General features: G+C 37.5%; 1 protein-coding gene across 2 annotated transcripts in view; it reads right to left on the bottom strand.

The window, feature by feature from the left end:
• The window catches only part of LOC113512314 (proline and serine-rich protein 2), a 50,284-nt gene that overhangs the window by 17,999 nt on the left and 14,680 nt on the right, over positions 1-17,605 (bottom strand). The window contains exon 3 of one of the 2 annotated variants that reach the window (XM_052899128.1): positions 825-875. The exons of the other annotated variant lie outside the window; for it this stretch is intronic. Within the exon in view, the coding sequence (XP_052755088.1) occupies positions 825-875 (51 nt within the window). The remainder of the gene's footprint in view (positions 1-824; positions 876-17,605) is intronic. 2 annotated transcript variants of the gene reach the window in all.

Here is a 17,605-nt window from a genome sequence, read left to right as displayed (position 1 = left end):
GGATTTGTTTACTTTTCAATTAAACTAAATTGACATGACCTTTAACATCCGCGCGCGGGCACGCATCGGTGCGGCTTGCGTGGCGTACGCAGTGCGCACACAGCAGTCTGCGTGGCGATGCACACAACTACGTCGAGTAGTGATCATCTACTCTCTAGTAGTACTAGTGGCAACCTTGCCAACGATCCCCGTGAACGTTGCCAAAACCAATACGTCCGCAAGAATGTCGTGTACAATTATTTTTACAACCATTATTTGGACTTGCGAGCAAATTATCCCATCGGTTATCTTGTTCTCGCATCCCGTAATAACAAACGAGCATTTACGTCTATCGCTTATTTGTCGTATAATTCGACTGTTGTTTTAATATGTAATTCAAATGTAGTCACTAAACACAGTGTTAATATTGAAAATTGCGTTTTTTATACAACTTAGAATAGCAAACAAACTGACGTCCCACCTGATGGAAAGCGGTAACCGGCGCCTATACACATTAGCAGTACCGTGGACATAACAGAGTATACTGTTTCGCTCATGATACCCCCATGCGTTGCCATTCCTGAGGACTCAGGTGTTATTCCTATGTACCCTGTAAATTCACGCCATATCCCACCCTTCAAACCGAAACACAGTTATGCAAACACAACTGCTTCACGGTAGAAACACGAATGGGAAATTTGTTTGTGGAAACATGTTTCAAATGAATGGGACAGACGTACCAAAACCCAAGAGGTCGGCAAATTACTTTTGTACAAAGTCTCCCTCTGGTAAAATGTGTCAATTAAACCAACAATGTGATGGGACAATGCGTCCAGAGTACTTACTGATATCCGTGACGTCGTTCCACTTCATGATGACGTCTGTGCAGTAATCAACTGCAACGGACAGACAGAGGCACACGTCAGTAAATCAATATTTATAACCATTAACGAACTATTATCTTTATATCTTTCAGTTGGTCGATCTGAGTTTACATTGTTACCCAAGTCGTATCAATAATTTGAATGAATAAATGAATGAAAATTTATTTCAATAAACCATAACACTTACATCATCATCATCATCTTCCTACCCTTATCCCAATCATTTGGGGTCGGCGTAATATGGTTTTATCCATATTACAAAAAGATTTGGTTTTTAATTTTACGACCGGCGACCTGCCTGACGTCAACCCTCTTTGGGAAAAAACCATTACATTTACATATACTTAGATTATAAGTAATGACAACATAAAAATAAATAAATAAATAAAATATAGAAAAAAAGTTTCCATTTATATATAAAGAGTAGTAGAAATCAGACAGTGTTATGGTAAAGAAGAAGGATGCTAATTCAGCTTAAGGTTCATGCAAAAGCAGAAACGCTGATTTTCAATTAGCACCTCATCACCTAGCCCGCGCCATCAAGATTATGAATAAGTAACACCATACAAAAACACAAACAAATTTCAAATTAAATAACATACTTAGAACCGACAAGTGGACGGGGGAAAAGGGATTGTTAGCAATGGAGTTTGACAGCCCCGTTACTAGCAATATCCCCTATTAGGTCGACCTCCACGTGCTTCCCCCTGGAAACCATCGTGAACAATTCATGTTGAATTCGTCACGATGGACTAACTGACCTGTTTCATCCTCACCTATCATCCTTCACTGGTGCCCCGCCGGTGTATACCGATAGCGCGGGTGGGGTCACTATTTCATTATCACCCATACACAAAAAAAAAACCGACAAGTGGAAATATCGTTAGTTCTATTTTAGAATTTGACGAATGGATTCCAATACTGAAAACTGTAACTTTCGTGATTATATTTAATGAATAGCTACACTCGAATGTCACTAATGGGCCCCATGTGATTTATCAATAACCTTCGAACGTTCAGCCATCCATTAAATATTGATCCTCTTTAGTTTTAAAGGGTTTTTATATACAAAAGTGATGGCGATGTAAACAAATATGTTACACAAAAACAATTACTCGAAGTTAATGTGTGTGTGTGTGTGTGGGGGGGGGGGGGAGAAGGGATTGTTAGTTATGGGGACTAGTAGCCCTATTGATAGCAATATACCCTGTCAGGTCGACCTCCTCGTGGTTCCCCCTGGAAACGATCGTGAATGATTTATTGTTAGATTCGTCACAATGGGCTAACTGATCTGCTTCATCCTCACCTATCATCCCTCACTGGTGCCCTGCCGGTGTATACCGATAGCGCAGACGGGGTTACCATTCCATTATCATCCATTAAAAAAAAATGTGCGTATAGGATAAAATGCTACAATATTACTCTCCTTATATCTCTTGCACTTGCAGACACGTTTTGTAAAGAAATTGAGATTTTTTCTGGATAGGTAATGTATCTCTGACACCACCGTAAGTAACGTAAAGCATCTTTTTTTTTTCTTCTCGTGTGGGATATCTTCGGAAAGACCGTCCCATCTGCCGAAGGGAGGGCAGCTGGGGTGTGTGGGATTCGTACGCACTAAAAACCACACGACGTACCTCGAGGTGCTTTTGTTGGATCCCAGGTTCCCGTTTGTACGACTACCGAGTAAACGTAAAGCATCTAAGAAATAATACTCAGTGTAGAAGGACCACTAGAAATACAATATAAATTGAAAATACTCGATTATTTCCGTTAGTTTACCATCTCGAGCACGCAGCGTCTCTGTAAATGCTGCGTCAAGCCAAGTAAATATTAACATATAATGTGATTTTTTTATCATTGTGGGAATGGGAAATTTTACAATGGCTGCTCCTTTAAATTGAATGAAAGAATTGAAAAAAAAAAAGTGTTACTACATAGGTATACACATATATACATGGAATAGATTAATAAAGCATGATACAATGGTTTAATATGGTTTCAACCGTTATAAAAATAGATGTTTCTCTTTACAATTTGGTTCAACTGTTGGCCGACTACCGCCGCCCATGATCACCCACAACACCAGAGGCATTGCAGGCGTGCTGCCGGCCTTTTAAAAAGGAATATGCTCTTTTCTTATCCAGATGGTTTAGGATGGAACTTTAGTTTGTGGCAGGTTGTGCGGTGCTGAAAATCAGCAGCGGGTATCAATCCGAACAATTTCTCAGAGCAGTTTTCATGATAAATTCGGTAGAAGATGCACATGGATGCAACATCTCTACGCAGTTTCAATGTATGTTTTATGATTTATCTCTAATCCGTATCGTTACAGGACATAGGGTTATTTAATGCAGGATTTCCAAACTTTTAAGATAACGGAACGCCCAACAAATACCTTTTATTGGGGGGAAAGGAATTGTTAGTAATGGAGACTGAGAATCCTATTGCTAGCAATATACCCAACCAGGTCGGCCTCCTCGCGGTTCCCCCTGGAAACTATCATGGTTAATTCCTGATGAATTCATCGTGATGGGCTAACTGGCCTGTTTTCATTCTCATCTATCACCCTTCACTGGTGCTCCGCCAGCCTATCCCGTTAGCGCAGGCGGGGTTACCATACCATTTTCACCCATAAAAAAAAACCTTTTATATTATGGAACTCCATATTTATTTATTTATTTACACTTTATTACACCATTTACAAAAATAGTAAATAAAATTTAATTGTAATGAGGAATTATACAAAAGACGGCCTTATCGCTAAGCAATCTCTCCAGACAACCTTTGGGTGGAAGACATTGAGAAAAGTAAGAAAAAAAAAGGGTAGATGGCGCACTAATATAAATAAAAAAATATACATCCATATAATTTTTTTTTATACAACTTAGAATGGCAAACAAGCTGACGGCCCACCTGATGGAAAGTGGTAACCGTCGCCTATAGACATGAGCAGTACCATGGACATAACCGAGTATACTGTTTCGCCCATGATACCCCCCATGCGCTGCCATTCCTGAGGAAAAAGCGTTAATTAGAAATATTTTAAAAGTATAACACTTTATTAGTTTCCTTTAAGTTTTTTAGTAAAAAATGAAATTGTTTCACTGTATAAACAATTTCACAGGAATCTGGTAACTTTTTTACGGAACCCCTAGGTTTCGCGGAATTCACTTTAGAAACCGCTGGTTAAAAAGAATAGAATTCTTAATTGCATGTGATGTTTAACTATGATTAATAGATATTTATTAAGAACAGCGTTCTGCGCATACAATATTGGGATTTACGTTATTTCAACTAAAATGCAAAATGGATGTTTAAATGTTTAGCGTTATAAATATTGATGTGGAGCCGAACCTGCCTACGTTTTAATATCATTAGTACTACACACACACGTGCACACATGCGCCTGCGCAATATTTTGTATATAGTACCAATGTGGATATACTAATGAATAATATATATACAATTATGCAAATAAATATTTTTTTTTGTCAATTTCAAAGGTTTCCAACTATTGCAACTCCGCTATCGACTTGTCCATAATAGTGTGGCGTAGTGAGTTTAGGCTAGGTATTCGATTCTCAGTATGGCAAATTAAGAAATGAAATCTAAATTTTAGTATTTTAGTGTTTTCTGATTAAGAGGCAAGGAATTGGTGAGATAGTGTGGCATTAATTCATTTACAAAAACGAAAATAAAACAAAACATTTGTTGAGAATCTGAAACTATTTGTTTAGTTATTATTTATAATGGTCATTTTGACGGTTAACGGCCAAAATCTTGTAACTGACATTTAAAAAATAACAAAAGTTTCTTAAGCAAACATTATAATTAACTGTAAGAAAAATAAAGCGCTGAAGAAAAGAAGCGCTGGAACCCTTAGGTTCCAGATAGTTTTTAAAGTATTCTCGTTAAGAATACATGAAAGTCAATCTGGTTTTTCTGAGATTTAAAATATTTATAAAAATAGGTGCAGTTAGCAGAATTTTGGCTATTGTTGTATAAAAAAAAATTGTGTTGGAGTAGTTTCGGTAACATTTGATTTAGAATCGATTCAAATTTATAATTTTTCTGTGACTATTGTAAAATTTGGTCATGTTATTTAGATGATACATGTACGTGGTTACCTTCGATGTGCGACATCGAATTGTCACCGCAAAGAACACGGGCAAACTGAGCTAGCAAGCAACACCCATATGGGAACTGTAATGAGCGCGACCGCCCTAGTTTCAGCTGAACGAATTATTGTAGTAGTCGGCCGACGACCTCTCACACCGACTCGCCGGATCGCTAATTCACTAACGATTTATTAAGAATGTTCATAGTTTTTATACCATCGTCTGTACGTGATGAGGCTTTTCAAAGATAATTAAACAATTCTCAATATTATGTCTAAATAGAAATCTGCGACGTTTTCTGTCGCTCCTACTAAATTCTTCTACAGGTAGCAGACACGAGAACATACTCCTCTTTCTCCTAATGGTAGAACTACGAGTGCAGAGTATTGATAGGAAAGTAAAATATTAACTGCAGACCATTGTACACATAAATCTACCATTAAATGTTTTGGTTTTTTTAAGCAGCTTAGAATGGCAAACAAGCTGACGGCCCACCTGATGGAAAGTGGTAACCGTCGTCTATAGACATGAGCAGTACCATGGACATAACAGAGTATATTGTTTCGCCCATGATAGCTCCCATGCGTTGCCGTTGGTACAAGGTAATTCATATATTGCTTTTACTAGTAAAAATTCCCATAATACCAGTTATGGTGATATTATGTTAATAACAATGTTATTGGAAAAGTAACCTTTCAGTTCGCTATGAAAGCACTCTTTCAATAATCTTCTAGAACTATTGAAAATTGTTATTTTTTTTTCGGTAAAATGACAGATAACTGAGCGATTGCAATAGTTGTGCGTGTGAACGCTCATAGCCGCCAATGTTTCCGCCGAGGCACATTTGTAGCAGCACAAACTTAACATTCGTTGCCACCGCAAAAGGTCCATATCTCGCCAGAGGTTATTGACACGCGAGCTATTGTGACCGAGCGCGAGCGAGACCACCACTGTTTACTTTTCTTTCAATTTGCAAACTCCACGACTAGTTCGTGAGACCTATTAGGCGATCACGACTGGCTTTTATCAATCCTTGTATCGAGACAATCTTTCATTAGAATTGCTCGTTACATGGATGTTGGGGAATTGTGCGCATAAAGCACGGCCAAGGTTGGAAGCTGCTGGTGTGTGGATGTCTATGTATAGCGTTCTAATTCGATTGCTTATTAATAATAGGGGTGAACACGTGCAGAAAGGTTTGTTTAAAAATTTATGTTTGTATTTTGATACTGTATTTAAAATATAATGGGAATGTTTAAAATTAACAATTATTAGTGTAAAAAAATATTTCTTTAAATAACATAAAGGAAATAGGCAAATTAGAAAGAATGATTACAACTATTTTATAAATGTCAGTTACGAGGTGTTGGTGGTAAATCGTCGTACAACTGATCATATTGCAGCATGAAAATTGTTTTAAGCGATTTCCAAAAGGAAGCGCTAATCAATTATTTTTTGTGGATATGCTGAGCCCTCACATACATAGGCTTCACTCTCTTGCTAGTTCCATATTCATTCTATAGCTATTGAGGATGCCTTTTTTCTTGCAAAACTTAATGTCATTCTAAATTCAACCATTTGTCATTAGTTTTTGCAGAGCAAAACCTATTAGTCCATTTATTTATTTACCATCCGTATTGCATGGTCCAAAAGGCGGATTTAATGCTAAACAGTATTCTGTCGTAATCAAATTTAGAGGATTAGTTATTCTATTATGTATTGATAATAATAAAAGTAAAAGAAGAAGAAGTTTGAAGTGCATCGAGAGCGTGGCCGCACGGCGCGGCGCCGGCGTGCGGCGCAAGTGGCTAGTGTGACGAGTGGCAAGGCGCGCGGCGGTGCGGTGCGGTAACCTCCTCTCCTCGACCTGGTTTCGGTTCAGAGGTGAACGCCCGCGAGATACCTATTGCTTGCACCTCGCAGTTCAGCTCGCGGCCGAGTCTAGCCTATAGTTGGCCTATCGCAGCGGTGCCACGCCACGTCGCACCGAAATCATGTTTTTTTAATGGGTGATAATGGTATGGTAACCCCGTCTGCGCTATCGGTATACACTGGCGGGGCACCAGTGATAGATGACTGATGAGGATGAAAACAGGTCAGTTAACTCATCCTGATGAATTCAATGATGTTTCCAGGAGGAACCGCGTGGAGGTCTAGGGTATATTGCTAGTAATGGTGCTATTTGGCCCCATTACTAACAATCCCTTCCCCCCCTCCGTCGCCCGATGTTTCCACGTCGCAATATCGGGGGGAAAGGGATAGTTAGTGATGAGATTTAACAGGCCCATTACTGGTAATATACCCTAACTGGTCGACCTTGGAAACCGTTGTGGTAAATTTTTGAGGAATTCATCAAGATGAGTCCACTGATCTGCTTTTTCCTCACCTGCCATCATCTCTTACTGGTGCTCCGCCAGCATAAACCGATAGCGCAGGTGGACTCCCATTCTATTTTCATTTATTAAAAAAAAAATCGCAAACTCATGATAATCTTTATAGAAAAACCCGAGTCATGATGTTCGTTCACGCTAATTTCCGAAGCGTCTTGACCGATTTTAATGGAATTCCACTTATCGTTTGCTCCAACTTCAGAGATATGATAATTGTTCTACCAATGAGAAAAATAGATCCCTTATAGGGCAAAATCATTTATGCCCCGTCAGTTGTTCTATTCAGAAATTTAGGACATTCTCGAGGAGTACGTTAATTACTCATAATTTTATGGCGTAATTTGCTCAGTAATTTGCTACCTAATTAGATACTTCAGTTTTCTATTTCTTTCAGATCCCTGTTCTTGGTGGATATAGCTGCTTCTCGAATATCAGATTTGTTCATACTCGATGTGTGAGTCTATGTTTAGAACAAAACACAAAGACACAAACAACTCTTCATCTACCGATGTATCATCAAGATTTAAGGTATCATGGTCGTCATAAATCGAAGTGTCTCCTATGAACTTTATATCCCTGATGAGGAATGACAGGAAAACATCATTATCATTGGTTGTTTTATGATAAATAGTTACTATAATCTGTGTGCCTTAAACGTGTGTCTACCAGAGGGAGACTTTGTACGAAAGTCGTTTGCTTGGCCACCTCTGTCCCATTCGTGTTTCTTCCGTGAAGCAGTTGTGTTTGCATGGCTGTGTTTCGGTTTGAAGGGTGGGATATGACAGTGAATTTAAAAGGTACAGAGGAATAACACCTGAGTCCTCAGGAATGGCAACCCATGGGCGAAACAGTATACTCTGTTATGTCCATGGTACTGCTCATGTCTATAGGCGACGGTTACCACTTTTGATCAGGTGGGCCGTCAGCTTGATTGCCATTCTAAGTTGCATAATAATAATATGTCAAATCATTATATTGTATATAGTCATGTTGACTTGTGAAATGTGAATGTTGAATGGTTTTTTTTTATTAATAGGTGTAATGAAATGGTAAACCCGTCTGCACTATAGAAATATACTGGTGCGGTACCAGTACGAGCTGAGAGGTGAGGATGAAGGCAGATAATTTTTTTTATACAACTTAGAATGGCAAACAAGCTGACGGCCCACCTGATGGAAAGTGGTAACTGTCGCCTATAGACATGAACAGTACCATGCACATAACAGAGTATACTGTTTCGCCCATGATACCCCCCATGCGTTACCATTCCTGAGGACTCAGATGTTATTCCTCTGTACACAGTAAATTCACGTCATATCCCACCCTTCAAACCGAAACACAGCTATGCAAACACAACTGCTTCACGGTTGAAACACGAATGGGACAAAGGTACCTAAGCAATCGACTTATCATTATTCTTTAGGAATTAACCAAGTTTCCACTTTGGTTTCCAAAAGGACTGCTTGGAGATCGATCTGGTAAGGTATATTGCTAGCAATAGAGTTAATAGATCTTTAATCAACTTCAAGATAATATTTTAATAAGGTAAGACAATATTTTATATTTGAATACCATTTTTGTAACATAAAAAACCTATTGTTTGGCTTGATCAATAATAATAGAATCTTATATTATAATAATACGATAAAAATCACTTTTTTTTTCACGAGCAGAGAATCTATAAAAGAAAAAAAAAACCTATATACTTTTATATATATAATACCCATAACGCCAGTTGTACAAAAGAAATGGTATTAAATATTAAAACAACACGACACAGCAATTTACAATCATTACAATGATGTCATCCATCACTGCCTGACCGTTATCAGAGCTATATTTTTAAATAAAGCCTGTAATCTCGAGTGGCACAGTTTTTAAGGCAAATAAATTCTGATGTTGCGCGTTATCGTTCAAATGAGAGTTCTACTGGCGATAAGGTGGCAGCGGTGGTAGGTTGCCGACCTCCGAGGTGCTCGCGAGGCTACCGCCGTCCACTATATGCTCGTTAAACAGCTGATGCGCATTACGTAACCGAAACAAACGAACGCCGGCGGATCCGTCCCGTGCCGCCCAATAGAGCTCAGAAACGGAACAGAAATTACGACGGGGACGGCAGCTGTCTGCCGTTAGCTTGTCCACTGTCCACTCAACCGTGCTGTACACGTGCACTTGACTCGTATAGCCTAGAGAACTAGTTTGTAATTCAAAAATATTGAGATATGATCGCGCGCGGTGGGTTGGGGACTTGGAAATCTTGTGGCTGTAACAGTAGAGTTGCTATGGCATTGGCATTATTTCGATAGAAATATTAAACGACATTGTTAATAATAATTTGCCCAATGGTTGACTGGTAGAGGACACCGTCCGGTGTTAAGTCCGCCAAATGTACATAGAATTTTAGTGTGCATTAAAATTTAAATATTTTTTTTAAGATTTAGATGATATTGTAAACTCAAATTATCGACAGCTGATGAATAGGATCGTAGCTGGATGGTGGGAGCTGAGGGACACCCAATAAGTATTTACTGGATTTCTAAATTTATCTATTCAAATATATTATACGTTATATCTACCTATTTGTTTGTTACAATTATTAATGTATCACCTAAAAAAAATGTCTAATGAGAATGAACAATTTTATTTATACAACTTAGCATTTTAGAATGGCAAACAAGCTGACGGCCCACCTGATGGAAAATGGTAACTGTCGCGTATAGACATGAGCAGTACCATGGACATAACAGAGTATACTGTTTCGCCCATGATACCACCCAATTAATTTAAGAATTCTGAATATTATGAAAGTTAATGTTAAATATAATAAATGTAAAATTTTACCAGAGGGAGATTTTGTACAAAAGTCGATTGCTTGGGTACCTCTGTCCCATTCGTTTTTCAACCGTGAAGCAGTTGTGTTTCGGTTTGAAGGGTGGAATATGGCGTGAATTTATAGGGTACGGAGGAATAACACCTGAGTCCTCAGGAATCTGTTATGTCCATGGTACTATTCATATCTATAGGCGACGGTTACCACTTTCCATCAGGTGGGCCGTCAGCTTGTTTGCCATTCTAAGTTTTATAAAAAAAAAATGTAAAGGAGCAGCCTGACCAGCGGTAGACGGATAATGGCTGAAATTATGATGATGATGATAAAGGTAAAGTCAGGGGGACTGATGTAGTAAATAAATATATATAATGAAATATCACGCAGAACTCCGGACGATATGAGATGGGGATAGAAAGGCGACAATGATAATCTATATATATAATAAAATTGTAGAGGTCGGATGTCTGTACATAGAGAAAATCACTAAAAACCGAGTCAGGGGGATGTTAAAAGTAAAATATAACACATCCAGATTTTTTCAAATTGTTTTGTTTCTCTGTGTGTATGGGCCGTTGGATTTAAATGAAATTTTGCATGGTGGTACCTTACATCCCCAGTCAACATTTTAGATACTTTTAATCACGGAAAATTAAAGAATTCCCGTGGGATAGTTAAAAAACTGTAGTAACTAATACAGCTTAATATATAATACAACCTACCTACACTTGTTAATTTTTAGTCCAGTATTTCCAGATATAATAAATAAGTAGATACATACATAGATATATACTAAACAGGAATAACAAACATCACGCAGACAAAGTCACGGGTATCAGCTAATAATTTTTTTTTTCCTTTAAACGACATTCAACAGGCACCAGTACCAGGCAGTACTAGCTAGTTTTATTAGTACATATCGTGTATCAGCACATACGATTACTTGTGAAATGGCAACCCTAGCAGCCATCCGGTTTAGGGTTGCTCATTACTACGAGTGGTACACCCTCCGGCATAACACGGCATCTCGTATAAAAAAAAAAACGATATCCGAGCAAAAACAGGCTCGCGGGACCGGTCCGAGGCGGCGAGTCGCGGCCGTGACATAACATACACTAATAACGAACCGGGGGTAACATATTTGCGGAAATCATCTATACTACCTGATCAATTTTTAATGCAGATAAAAAATAAAAAAAAAATAATTACTTCTCTAACAAAATCCATCTTGCCAATGTATAGGTACTAGGTATAATAGTTTTAGCATCTCTAATTTCAGAACAAACGGAAGGAACTATCGAAGTATTAAACCGACGGTTAAGCTTCAATGTCTCGCGACTACATACGAACAAAATTTTGAAATAGTCGCAGAAATATAATTCCTTAATAGAATACTCGAATGCGGTGCTAATAATTACTGATATACATACATACTAAAATTACATATTATATATATAATTTTAGTATGTATGTAACGAATAAATATATATATAAATAACAAATACTCTTACACATATATAAAATATACTATATTATACACGAAATTGTGAATAATATAATGTACGAATAAAGCGAATAGAAGTTCATTGAACTCTAGTACTTATTTAATGATGAATAACAAATAAGATTTAACAAAAATCTAATCTAAAAAAAAATTGATAGCTGCTTTAAGAACCATCTTACGCACTATTGTAACGTAACTGCAGACAGAGGAAGTTAGATAAGTGAACGTTACGTAGATAGAGAGTAGAGACACTTTTATTGTAATGGATTAGTAAATTATAGCAAGACAGACATGTTACATAATATATATAGAAAATTACAAAACAAAAACATACAAAAAAAAACACATAACTGATAGAGATATCGTATCTCAAGATGGTGGCGACAATACCCTAATCATCACATGAGTTGTTTACGAATAACAACCTTGGTTAAATATCTGATACAATGTAAACCCAAAATCCAACATTGAAAGATAAAACTGTTTATCAGGCTACGGACAAAACTAAACCGGACAATGTTTAGGAAACTACCCTAAATATCATAAAAACTGGTCCTTATTCTTTAGTAAAAAATACAAGTTGGGGGGAAAGGGATTGTTAGTAATGGAGACTGAGAATCCCATTGCTAGCAATATACCCAACCAGGTCGACCTCCATGCGGTTCCCCCTGGAAACTATCATGGTTAATTCCTGATGAATTCATCATGATGGGCTAACTGGCCTGTTTTCATTCTCATCTATCACCCTTCACTGGTGCTCCGCCAGCGTATCCCGTTAGCGCAGGCGGAGTTATCATACCATTTTCACTCATAAAACAAAAAAAAATACAAGTCAAACGAGATTTTGCCCATTCGCCGTATAAGAAAACTCAGATAGGCAGAAATAAAACATACAAAATACAGCTAAAGTGGTTATAGTAGTAACATACTAGTATCTAGGTGATTTCACACACACTTTAAGAGTATTAACGCTGACGTAAATATTAATAATAATATAAATTTATTTCTTTATACAAAGGTAGTTGGTTACAATACAGGGTTTGGTATCTCCTGTTAAGCAAAGATTGCTTGTGTTAGGAGAAACCGCTCTTTCATAGCAATAATTAAATTTCACAATCATTACAATTTACTTTTTTTTTAATCAGCATTAAAAATTTTACTTTGTTTTACTTTTATTCGATAATACTAAAAAATTTACATATCATAAAAATGAAAAAGTGTCTATTTATATTAATAAATGTGCTCATGTATATGTGCTTGTTCTTGTGTGTATGTGTGCGTGCGTGCGTGCGTGCGTGCGTGCTTGAGTGCGTGTGTGCGTGTGTGCGTGCGTGCGTGTGTGCGTGCGTGTGTGCGTGCGTGTGTGTGTGTGTGTGCGCGTGAAATGATGGAAAATATTGAAAAGTATATTTAAATAAGAATATTTTGGGTGGACCTTCTTATAAATTTAAAACTGTCACTCGGTAACACTTATTGAACAAAGACACGGTAAACGATAAATTAGATGATCAACGTATTTGATGTTAGTTAATCAAGTATAGGTGTTAAAATAACCAAGGACGAGGTATTGCTATGGTTACTAGCTAATTCCAAGCTTATATTGTAATGGGGAAGTGTTTTAAAGAAATAAATATATTTTCATTTTCATTTTCAAATATCATGTTATTTTAGACATAGTACATACGTAATAAATACACATAATGTTAACTGAGATTTTTTTTTAATGGATGATAATGAAATGATGATCCCGCCTGAGCTATCGGTATACACTGGCGGGGCACCAGTGAGAGAAGATTGGTGAAGATGAAAAGGCAGGTCAGTTAGCCCATCGTGACGAATTTAACGATAAATAAGTCACGATGGTCTCCAGGGGGAACCGCGTGGAGGTCGACCTGGTAGGGTATATTGATAGCAAGTGGAACTAACCTCACCATTACTAACAATCCCTTCCCCCTTGTTAAATGAGATTTGAAAAGATAAATTCTGTTGAATTTCTTGTAGTGTTAAAAAGGTAAAATTATTTTGTACATAAGTAGATTAGAGAAAAAAAAAAATAACTGCTGAGTTCCTTCAGATATCATTCCGAAACTAACAGCGAAACACTTAAAAGATCTTGTAATCAAGATTATTCCTATTCTAATATAGTTCTACTCGTGAAAAAATTGTAAACAAGACTGGTAGAATACGATTCGTAAGTATAATGGATTCCCTAAGGTGTCTGCACACCGTGCAGTGCTGCACCAATTTATGCAGCTTCAACAACTAAACAAAATGTACAAATATTTTTTAACACTCAGGAGGCACAATGGTGCAAAACATCAACTCGCCTCCATTGGGTCACTGCATTGTTTGTCGGAATTAGTTAGCGGTGCTATTGTCTCAGCCTTTACTGAAATCATTCACTATATAAATATACATAGTAAATATATAGAGGAATATTTAAACCACTGATCTCATTAAAATTTTGGAATACTCTTTCAATTTTATAGTAAACGTTACAGCTAAATACAGCAAGAGTGAACCTGATAAAACAATACTGTCACGAGGAGAAACTATTAATAATTTGATAACAAAAGGTCATCAACAAGACGGCCTTGTAGATACTGCAAAATTTATTTCAGTTGCTAAAGCCATTGCGCTTGATGGTCGTTTCGATTGAAGAGTGCTCATAGAAAATATTAGGCCTAGAACACTTCTAACAAGCATCAATAGTATTCATAATTTCCAAAGCTCTGATATATGCAGTGAGAGCAATTAAAACAAGAAAAGCCGTTCTGAGTATACACTTCAGGAGACTCGGCTCAGCACCATAATGGTGGAGCGACAATTATTTTCACCGGAAATGAAAAAAGTGGTAGTTGTAATCGCGTCTCTCTCGTTTGCGACGAGAACGAGCCGCCGACGGATGGTGGCGAGCGCGGCGACTGCTGTACGCCGGCCGACGAGTGGTTTTTGCGCGCCGCGCCATGTTGGGCGCTGCGCGCGCGCAGGGGGCCCATTCACACTGCAATTGCCAATTGATTGTGCAAAATGTAATTCACTGCCGACAGGGTTGATATACGTGAACAGGAAGCGATATACACGATACACGACACGGAGCGCGGCTCGCCCGTTCGCCGTATAAATAATTCATACGTCGGACAGCATTCTTACAGAGATTACTTGACTTAAGTATCTATCATTCAGAGTACAGAAAAGTTTAAAAAGATCGTCAAGTGTGATAGGTCAATACAAATGAGTGAAGCGAGCGCGACACTGCAGAGTAATCGGAGCACGCCCGACCGACGCTCACCAATTAATTCGTCTACTTTAGGAGACGTAATTTATTCATTACATTCATATTAAAACACAGGCTACTACATCTCTAGTTGGCACCAGACCTATAATTTGGTATTTTGGCACGGATTTGATAATATATCTATTAATAATGTTACTTACATGTAAAACAACAAAAAGTTAAACAAATGGACGTAAAGTAATAACGATCATAGATAAAGGTGGAAGTGGGTTTATTAGTGATTACAGGAACACAATTAATGGTCGAGAGATGGGCAGCAGTGTTCTTAAAACATCAGTAAAAGTCTAACTGTGGTTGCGCACCCGGCTGCCAAGCGTGATAACTACTGGCAAAAGCCCCCTTATAGAGGAGGCCTTTCTTCAGCAATGAAGACTTAACGACTGATACGAGAATGACAGAAAATGTACAGAAGATATTGACAACTTTGAATTTTGAAATTTTGAATTTGGAACCATTGATTGCCCAAATAATAATTACAATACTTATAGTTGGATTAGTTGCAGTTTTTGAGGCTGCAAAAGTATATTTACATAACGCCATTTAATAAGCCACTCGCTCGGCTTTACTTGACGTTTAGGTATATTAAAAGTAAAACATATGTAACATAGGTACTTAAAGTATGTATCATTCACAGCGTTGTGAATGTTTACAATCATTTCATCGAACAAATTCTGTCCGAATGTAGATACAGCAGTTTTAAGCCGCTGTGAATTTCCATTGATAACACTTGTGTAAAAAATGTTGTACGCATGACTGCATGGCGTGCTCTTACCAACATACATGACATCACACACATTCATCAACAAAATAATGAAAACGAGGCACAAAGGTGTAATAATGCCGTAGGGCATGGCCCCTCATAAACAGTTCTCATCTTGTCTTTTCAAGAATTTACATATTTTCATGACCCTGAGTGTGAAGAAAATGTGTATTCAATTATAATTAACGTTTCTAATTATAATACATTAAAACGTTAACCTTAATTAATATACTGTGAATATAAAAAAATATAAATTTGCCAAAGGATTCCGCCAGCGATACTTCGGTCAAGGACAAGAACGAGTTACAACTGGAATATCTAATCTCGTAGCAAAATTTTGCAATAGATTCTATCTGGCATCGTTATTTGCCGGTAAAATTATTTCGACATTATCTAATGACAGGATGTCTTTCAGCTACCTCGGTATTGTACCTATTAAGTAGGCTATTTTGTGTTGGTAATATTTAGGTAATACATAGGTAACTAACTTTTTTTTTATACAACTTAGAATGGCAAACAATCTGACGGTCCACCTGATGGAAAGTGGTAACCGTCGCCTATAAACATGAGCAGTATCATGGACATAACAGAGTATACTGTTTCGCCCATGATACCCCCCATGCGTTGCCATTCCTGAGGACTCAGGTGTTATTCCTCTGTACCCAGTAAATTCACGCCATATCTCACCCTTCAAACCGAAACACAGCCGTGCAAACACAGCTGCTCCACGGTTGAAACACGAATGGGACAGAGGTACCCAAGCAATCGACTTTTGTACAAAGTCTCCCTTCACTACTATTTATTTTGTATAAAAATTGTCACACGTGTTGAATATTTATTTATTAACTCATTTATTACAACGATGACATTACAATGAAGTATGATCACAATTATATTATATACGAAATACGAAGAATTCCTCCAAAGACATTAGGGAAGAGTGGAGGACCATTATTTTTCATTCAATGCATATGAATAAACAATCCGTAAAGGAAATTATCATTACATTTTCATTCTCATTTCTAAATTTAAGTAGGAACGGAAGGTTGACAGGAAAAGGACGAAGGCTGTGAAAAAAATAATTTATGATTAATAATGTAAGCAAAGGCAGAATCCGAAGTTTAATCGTCAGTTACCAGAGAGAGACTTTGTACAAAAGTCGATTGCTTGGGTACCTCTGTCCCATTCGTGTTTCTACCGGGAAGCAGCTGTGTTTGCATGGCTGTGATTCGGTTTAAAGGGTGGGATATGGCGTGAATTTACAAGGTACAGAGGAATAAAATCTGAGTCCTCAGGAATGGCAACGCATGGGAGGTATCATGGGCGAAACAGTATACTCTGTTATGTCCATGGTACTGCTCATGTCTATAGGGGACGGTTACCACTTTCGATCAGGTGGGCCGTCAGCTTGTTTGCCATTCTAAGTTGTATAAAAAAAAAATAAGCATAAGAATGCACACATTGCCTTAAAGTTATCGGTAATTCAAGGCTATACAACAAGATACGACGAATTTGATACTCCGTGTTATAAATTGATGCAAGTTTTTTTTTTTTTATAATTTTCGCTGGCATTATCAAGTGCTACCAAGTACTACAAGCTACTTACTAGATATTCCTTATTATTGAGCAAGCTGACTTTTGACGGAACTATCGAAATCACATCGAATACACGTTAAATGAGCATAACCATTTTATAATTAATTCGACATGATTCTAGATCTATTGCATCAAAACTCAACTTTCTGGGTACTAAAGGTACTTGCACGAAAAAGTTAGCAGGCTTCCGTAAATGATAACTTCGTGTAATACTTCACTCAATATTGCAAATGAACGAATGTATGA

The sequence above is a fragment of the Galleria mellonella genome, unplaced genomic scaffold, assembly GCF_026898425.1.
Source record: "Galleria mellonella isolate WM207_F2 unplaced genomic scaffold, CSIRO_AGI_GalMel_v1 utg56, whole genome shotgun sequence".
In the NCBI taxonomy this organism is placed as follows: domain Eukaryota; kingdom Metazoa; phylum Arthropoda; class Insecta; order Lepidoptera; family Pyralidae; genus Galleria; species Galleria mellonella.
Note: the sequence above shows the minus strand (reverse complement) of the source record. Positions and strands in the feature narration are given on the sequence as shown.